At 32.6% G+C, this 8,069-nt stretch overlaps 1 protein-coding gene across 2 annotated transcripts in view; it reads right to left on the reverse strand.

The window, feature by feature from the left end:
- The window catches only part of LOC106474586 (coiled-coil domain-containing protein 25-like), an 18,170-nt gene that overhangs the window by 6,027 nt on the left and 4,074 nt on the right, over nt 1–8,069 (reverse strand). For both annotated transcript variants that reach the window (XM_013935272.2, XM_013935274.2), the window contains exons 3-7: nt 7,713–7,804; nt 6,908–6,983; nt 6,170–6,273; nt 4,282–4,484; nt 1,136–1,181 (exon numbers count right to left, since the gene is read on the reverse strand). In XM_013935272.2, the coding sequence (XP_013790726.1) occupies nt 1,136–1,181; nt 4,282–4,484; nt 6,170–6,273; nt 6,908–6,983; nt 7,713–7,804 (521 nt within the window). The remainder of the gene's footprint in view (nt 1–1,135; nt 1,182–4,281; nt 4,485–6,169; nt 6,274–6,907; nt 6,984–7,712; nt 7,805–8,069) is intronic.

Here is an 8,069-nt window from a genome sequence, read left to right on the forward strand (position 1 = left end):
AGTAATGGTCATATTGATGATTGTGTTTACAGTAACATAGTAAAACCCCAGTAATGGTCATATTGATGATTGTGTTTACAGTAACATAGTAAAACCCCAGTAATGGTCATATTGATGATTGTGTTTACAGTAACATAGTAAAACCCCAGTAATGGTCATACTGATGATTGTGTTTACAGTAACATAGTAAAACCCCAGTAATTGTCATAGGGTTTTACTATGTTACTGTAAACACAATCATCAATATGACCATTACTGGGGTTTTACTATGTTACTGTAAACACAATCATCAAGATATTAGCACACATGATAATAGTATGCTTGTTACTAGAATTAGGTACACAATATTAAGTTATTAACATATTAAACAGTTTATCTGCTAAAAGTATGCTTGTGACTATAAACAGATATGCTATTCACTATTATTAATATTGATGAGAATGCATGATTGTGACAAAACTGGTTTCTTTAATATCAAGAATTCTAACTGGTTGTTCCATTTAATGTGGTTCTTCACTAACTGTTTAATAGTCCTGCCAGGTAGGAATATAACATTGAACTCCGCTTAGCTTTACAGTCCTACCAGGTAGGCTTATAACCTTCAACACTGCTTAGCCCTAAAGTCCTGCTAGGTAAGATTATAACCTTCAACATTGCTTAGCCCTAAAGTCCTGCTAGGTAAGATTATAACCTTCAACACTGCTTAGCCTCAAAGTCCTGTCAGGTAGGATTATAAATTGCAACATTGTTAGCCCTAAAGTCCTGTCAGGTAGGATTATAACCTTCAACATTGTTTCTGCCCTAAAGTCCTGCCAGGTAGGATTATAACCTGCAACACTGTTTCTGCCCTAAAGTCCTATAAAACTCTGTAACTTGAAGTGAACATTAAGACATAATAAAAATGAAATGGGTTTAAGTTTTGCTTAGCCTTAGTTTTTCTTCAGAAATATTTTTAAACTTTAGAAGTTATTAGTCAGTTATCCTGTCTTTTTTTTTATACATAGCTGTATTTTTAAAGTATTTCTTCCAACAAAGCTAAGCCTTAAAAAAATCAAAAATGTTGTTGCATGAGTATTGTTGGTCTATAAGAACTCAGTATAAAAATAATGAAATATAAATTTGAGATTTTCCTTACCCTATTTGATGTCATATTTTCAGGTTTCATTAGTGACGAGTAATTTCTGAAAAAAAATAAAAAATTTAACAAAGAACACCTAAATCCTTTTAGTTACAGATTAATTTAATCCTAAAACCATACTTATATCATGTTTCACAAGGAATATTCTCCAAAATCTGTTATTCATGATCTGTTTAACCATCTTAACCCTAGCCATTCAAATGGCTCTGGAAAGATTACAATTTACATTAAAACTTGTACTCTCTCTCCAAAATCTATAACCTACTGTATAGCTGGGGTATAATTAAGCAAGTAAAATAAAACTACCAACAATTTATTTATTTTTTTATCTCCCTCCTTTCTTTCCTTCAAAAAATCTTTCCCCTAAAAAAAAAGGGCCCTTAAGGATTTAGTTCTTCATAAACCATCTTGATATTACTGTCATCTATTGAAAGTAATTCTTAATTAAATGAATTATATTGTCCCAACCAGTGTAATTGACTAATTTAGGTGTCACCAATCAGTGTAATTGACTAGTTTATGTGTCACCAATCAGTGTAACTGACTAGTTTAGGTGTCACCATTCAGTGTAATTGACTAGTTTATGTGTCACCAATCAGTGTAACTGACTAGTTTAGGTGTCACCATTCAGTGTAACTGACTAGTTTAGGTGTCACCAATCAGTGGAAATGATTAATTTAGGTGTCACCAATCAGTATAATTGATTAATTTATGTTTCACCAATCAGTGTAATTGACTAGTTTAGTGTCACCAATCAGTGTAATTGACTAGTTTATGTGTCACCAATCAGTGTAACTGACTAGTTTAGGTGTCACCGATAACTGTAATTGATTAATTTAGGTGTCACCAATCAGTGTAATTGATTAATTTAGGTGTCACCAATCAGTGTAATTAATTAATTTAGGTGTCACCAATCAGTGTAATTGATTAATTTAGGTGTCACCAATAAGTATAATTGACTAGGTTATGTGTCACCAATCCGTGTAACTGACTAGTTTAGGTGTCACCGATAACTGTAATTGACTAATTTAGGTGTCACCAATCAGTGTAATTGATTAAGTTATGTGTCACCAATCAGTGTAATTGACTAGTTTAGGTGTCACCAATCAGTGTAATTGACTAATTTAGGTGTCACCAATCAGTGTAATTGCTGCTCATAGGCATAACCACACATAAAAAAGGTTCTTAAAAACTTATAAATGCACGTTACAATAAAGCAAAGGACATTCAAACTCATTCCCCCTTGCTTTATTCAAATAGCTCCCTCACCCTTTTTCTTCAATTGAATGTTTTATAATTTTTCTAACACTATTCATTGTATTTTTATATTAGTAATTGTTCCATTTGTCATTTTCATAGAGTTGCCGAAGGTGGAATATGTTTAATTCCGAAACATTCATTAAAGATGTTTACAACTGTTGCCATTGCTCTACTATTCATTATCAGACTTCATTTTCCATCAAATGTATCAGTTGTTTATATATATATCTAGTCATTTACCTGTTCTCTATCTATATGTACACACTATACTACCAAAAGTCATGGGACATGCCTCTGATTGCAGGAAAATTGGTGTGACAAAGAAACAGGCAAGTAGTTTGGCCTATAAAGGTGATCAGTGGTTCAATCGGAAGTCATTTCGAACTTGTACACCAAACACTGAGTACAAAGAAAGAGCTAACAGAGTTTCAGAGGGGAAGAATAGTTGGATGTCATATGGGGAAAATGTCTGTACTTACTATTGTGCAACAATTAAAAATTCCCGGGTCGACAATTGGCAACGAGCTGAAGAAATGGAAGTCCACAGGTGACAATGCGCCCAAGAAATGACTAGATACATAAAATACTGACTGACAGGAGCCGACTGGCCTTGAGAAGGCTGGTTACCTCATCTGACCATCAGATCCTAAAGAATCTGTGTTTGGAGATGCGAGCAGCCACAGGCATCCCTATAATTGTTTCTACGACACGTCAAAGGCTGCAAGCTATGAATTTTCACAGAAGAGCTGCAACCCACAAGCCGTTGATAACAAAAACAAATGTACACTGTTGATTGGCATGGTGCAAGGCACACCTAACCTGGATCAATGGAAATCGGTCATGTGGTGCAACCAGTTACAATTCACGCTCTTCAAGTCTGATGGACGTGTTTGGGTATGGAGGAAGGCAGCACAGAACGTCAACCTGATAGAACATCTTTGGGATGAATGGAATGCAGAATTAGGACAAGGCCAATATGACCCTCTTCAGTAGTGGAGCTTACTAATGCTTTAAAGAAGGTGTAGAGCACAATACCACCAGCTTTATACCAGTAATTAGTGGACAGTCTTCTACAATGCATCTTGTCATTAACCCTATGTGCATAGGTAGGATCAAAATACATGTCATGACCATTTATATATTACCATTCAAGGTATTACATATTTGATAGCAACATTTATCGGTCAGTCATTTTCTCTACGTTGCTGATTTAATGACCGTTCGTGCATGACAGAGGACAGTAAGTACCAGATACAATATACTGGGATACAGAAAAACCTGTACCATGATTTCACATCTTCTAGAGGATACACAAATATAAAAACTATATGATGGACAAAAGTCACCATGCACTCCGACTTGTCAGACTGAGGTTGGCAGACATACTTTGATTACAAATACTTTTGTAACAAATCTAATTTTTTTGTGTTATACAAATAAACACTTGTCACACATTTTGTATAGATTCACTCAGTAAATTTGGAATTATGGTCAACATACCTTCTCCACTCAACATCAGCTTGTGTACATTATGTTAATCAATTCTCTGGTGAGCCAAAGTGATCTGATTTAAAATGTGTCATAGTGTGTTAAATGCATGGTCAACATTGTGGGTGAAGTAAGATGTACTCATACCATCGGGAACATCTACCTCAGCAAAGACTGAGTTTTAAATGGAATATGACATTCATCAGAGAGACATATCTGTTTTATACCTCTCATATATCTGTATCAAAACACATTCAATACGTTACATAAATTTAAATTACTCTCAGTATAACAGCAATCTATTTATTACACACACACAATAAATTTAAATTACTCTCAGTTTAACAACAATCTATTTATTACACACACACACACAATGAGAAAAGTAAACTTACCTTAGTTCTGCTGCTTCTTTTTTTCTCTTTTCTTCTTCCTTTTCTCTCTCTTTCTGTTCTCGTAGTATTTTTTTCTTGTCCTCCCTTTCTATTCTGTCTCTCTCTTCTCTTTCAGCTTGAAGATTAGGATGTCTTTCTTCTTTCGTCTTGTTTAACCTATTTACTATTTCATTCATTCTCTTCTCTACACGAATGCTTTGAACCTACACACAATCAAGTTAACACTTTGATTAGCAGAGTAAAAAATAACACCTATTAATATTATGTTTATTGATGGGTAAAAGTGTGCATGTCACAACTTTTTTTTTATAGAGTTACAATCAAAAATTAATTTCACTAATTTATCACCAATGTATGTCAATAAGCTTGGCATCAAAATATAGTTTATAATTAAATTTTTGTTTTATATATATTCAAATAACTTCTCACCTCTCCAGTCACATGACTTCTTACTTATAGACTTTCTTTTCTCTCCCTTACAAGACTGTTCAGCCAATTTTCTTGCTTTACTGAGATTTCACAATATTTTTTCAACCTACACTGACACACCCCTCCCATATCTTCCAGAATCTCTCTGCCATTTTGCTACTGTATACGTTTATAACCAAAAGAAAGAGTAAATCGCACATTACATAGATCTTTTTGGTTTTAGCACCAAAAGCTATTAATTTGTATAATAGCTTAATGTGTTTGGACTAAAGATATTGCTCGTAGAAGTAATGAAATTTTCTAACCTATTTATAGCTTAGCTAGAAATCCACGTAAATTTTAGTAGTTTTTTGGATATCAGTGTCTGCTGTATGTTCTGTTTTCTAAAATATATATTTGAAAGTTATATTAATTATTTTTGGTACAACCAACATTGTGAGAAAAAAAGCAGGCTTATTAAATAATGAACCTGAGTGCAGAAAGTCTCAAGGCTAAAGTAAGGACAAAATTTGATTTTTATGTATATCTTTTACTTAATGTTACAAAAGTAACAACAGTGTAAAAATTAGAAACATATTAGGTTACATAAGACAATGTTTTTCAAGAGGAATACATGAAAACTACCCACAATCCATGCGAGTTAACTCAATGTAATACCACCAGGTGATTTATTGTTTAGTTAGAGCAGTAAAATTAAAAGAAAAGATAATTTAAATTTTTATAACAAACAATTGTAAAAACAATAAAAAAAGTATTCTGCTTTCATTTCATATTTTTCAACTTTTGCTATAGATCATTTCATTACAGTTAGTGTTAATTTCCGAGAAAAATATCAAGTTTTACATAAAAACAACTTTTGATATTCATTTTGGAGATCCTAGAGGTTATGCAAATAAAATATGAAAAGATGTATTTGTATTCCTATGAAAATCACCGTCTACTTAGACTGGCTCAGTAAAGGCTTCATAAATTCTTAGACACAACTTTACTAGAAACACTTTATTAAAAATTCTGAATTTTTATGTATAACAGACATTTCATGTTTAGTAAAAGCCTGCCAAGTTTTATATATTAAATTAATACTGCGATACAACATCAGTCCAATTAACTGGTCCTGTGCACATAGGGTTAAATGATCTTGAATCACCATTTCATGTTAACCCTATCACATCCAGTGAGCCCAATAAGGTGTCAAGTGCACATCTGCATATCAAATTTCAAAAACTCTATTTTAACAATTTTTTATTCATAAGTATTCTAAAAATAATTTTATCGTTCTGTAATACTTATTTAGTGTAACTTGCAAAGTTAGATTCTACACAGTCTTGCCAGTAAACAAAGCATAGAATTCTATTTGCTATAAAACTATTAATTGTTAAGAATACAACTAATGAAATCACATGATGAGTATAAAGCTTAAGTTATGCTTGAACAGTGCTAGACCAGAAAATTCTCATACCAACTTCTGTTTGTGGAACCCCACTTGACCAACTTCCATTCCTTGAGTCTTTTTTAGATTCTCCCACATTGTGTATACAACATCCACATTATTCATCTTATTTCCTAGTAAAATAAAACAACTGTTAACATTTACGTTCGTCTTATTGCCTAGCAACATAAAACATACTTATTAATATTATTTTCCAGTAACATAATACATAAACAAATGGTAACACTTAGGTTCATCCTGAGCAACATAAAACATGTAATTATCAATGTTTGCCATACATTTATGTAACATAAACCCTAGATTATCGACATCTTTCATTCTGGAACTTGAAAACAAATCATCAGAAAAATGGGAGTTCTCTCTGAGAGCCAGGATAGAGGCAAATGAAGGGTCTCAGGTAAGGTTTCTTCCTGTTTAATTCCCTCACATTGGTTGATGGATGAATTCTTTTCTTATGCAACAGAGGGACTCTCACTGGTAGTGTTTTCATTGTTTTTTTAGTGCAAAGCTACACAAAAGGTTATCTGCACTCTGTTCACTGTAAGGAATTGAACCGCACATTTTAGTATTGTAAGTCTGGAATTTTTTTGCTAAACCACCAAGGGACCTCAGTATAAAAGAAGGCTGAGCATATTAAAGTTTTTTGAAGATATTTGAAAGATAATTAAGTACAATAATCTTCTAAAGTAATCTCAAACTTCTATGAATCGTAGTCTTTAATGGAAACAGTAACAATAAAACCAATACCTTGGATGCTGTTAGCTTTCACAAGTTGAGCACAGTCTTCAAGAACCTTGCTTGGAATGTCATCTAGAGTTTGATTCTGAATAACAGAAACTTCATTATTTTCTTGGTAGGAATTAATTCAGGGTTTTATTGAACATTAAGTCTTACTCATCTGTTCCAATGAAGATTGAGTTTGATTTTGAATAACAGAAACTTCAATAACTTCATCATTATAAATTAGTTCAGAGTCATCTTAAGCTATAAGTTTTATTAACTTCATCATCATAAATTAGTTCAGTCGTCTTAAGCTATAAGTTCTATTAACTTCATCAACATAAATTAGTTCAGAGTTGTCTCAAGCTATAAGTCTTATTAACTTCATCATCATAAATTAGTTCAGTCGTCTTAAGCTATAAGTTCTATTAACTTCATCGTCATAAATTAATTCAGTCATCTTACGCTATAAGTTCTATTAACTTCATCGTCATAAATTAGTTCAGTCGCCTTATACTATAAGTTTTATTAACTTCATTGTCATAAATTAGTTTAGTCGTATTAAGCTATAAGTTTAATTAACTTCATCATCATAAATTAGTTCAGTCGTCTTAAGCTATAAGTTTTATTTTTCAAGATTATTATTTTTGTAATTTATTACAGCATCATTCAAATGTTTGTGCCCTTTCCCCGGAAGGTTTGATGCATCCCCAAGGAGGGCAAACCCTACTGGTTGAGAACTGATGGTTTAGTTATTGCATTGAAACACAGAATTATCTTTGTTATATTTACAAAACATATTCAATTAATGATTATCACCATGTTTACTTACAGGCCTGAGCCTCAAGTACACGTGAGCTGAAGAAACTTTGTCTACATGAAACCACACATCTTCTGGCCATCCCCACTTGATCAAGTCTTCATCTGAAACAAAAAAGTTACTGTAAACACAATCATCAGTAAAACCATTACCGGGGTTTTACTATGTTACTGTAAACACAATCATCAATATGACCATTACCGGGGTTTTACTATGTTACTGTAAACACAATCATCAATATGACCATTACTGGGGTTTTACTATGTTACTGTAAACACAATCATCAATATGACCATTACTGGGGTTTTACTATGTTACTGTAAACACAATCAACAGTATGACCATTACTGTTTAATATTGTGTAATGTA

This window comes from Limulus polyphemus, unplaced genomic scaffold, assembly GCF_000517525.1.
Source record: "Limulus polyphemus unplaced genomic scaffold, Limulus_polyphemus-2.1.2 Scaffold7404, whole genome shotgun sequence".
In the NCBI taxonomy this organism is placed as follows: domain Eukaryota; kingdom Metazoa; phylum Arthropoda; class Merostomata; order Xiphosura; family Limulidae; genus Limulus; species Limulus polyphemus.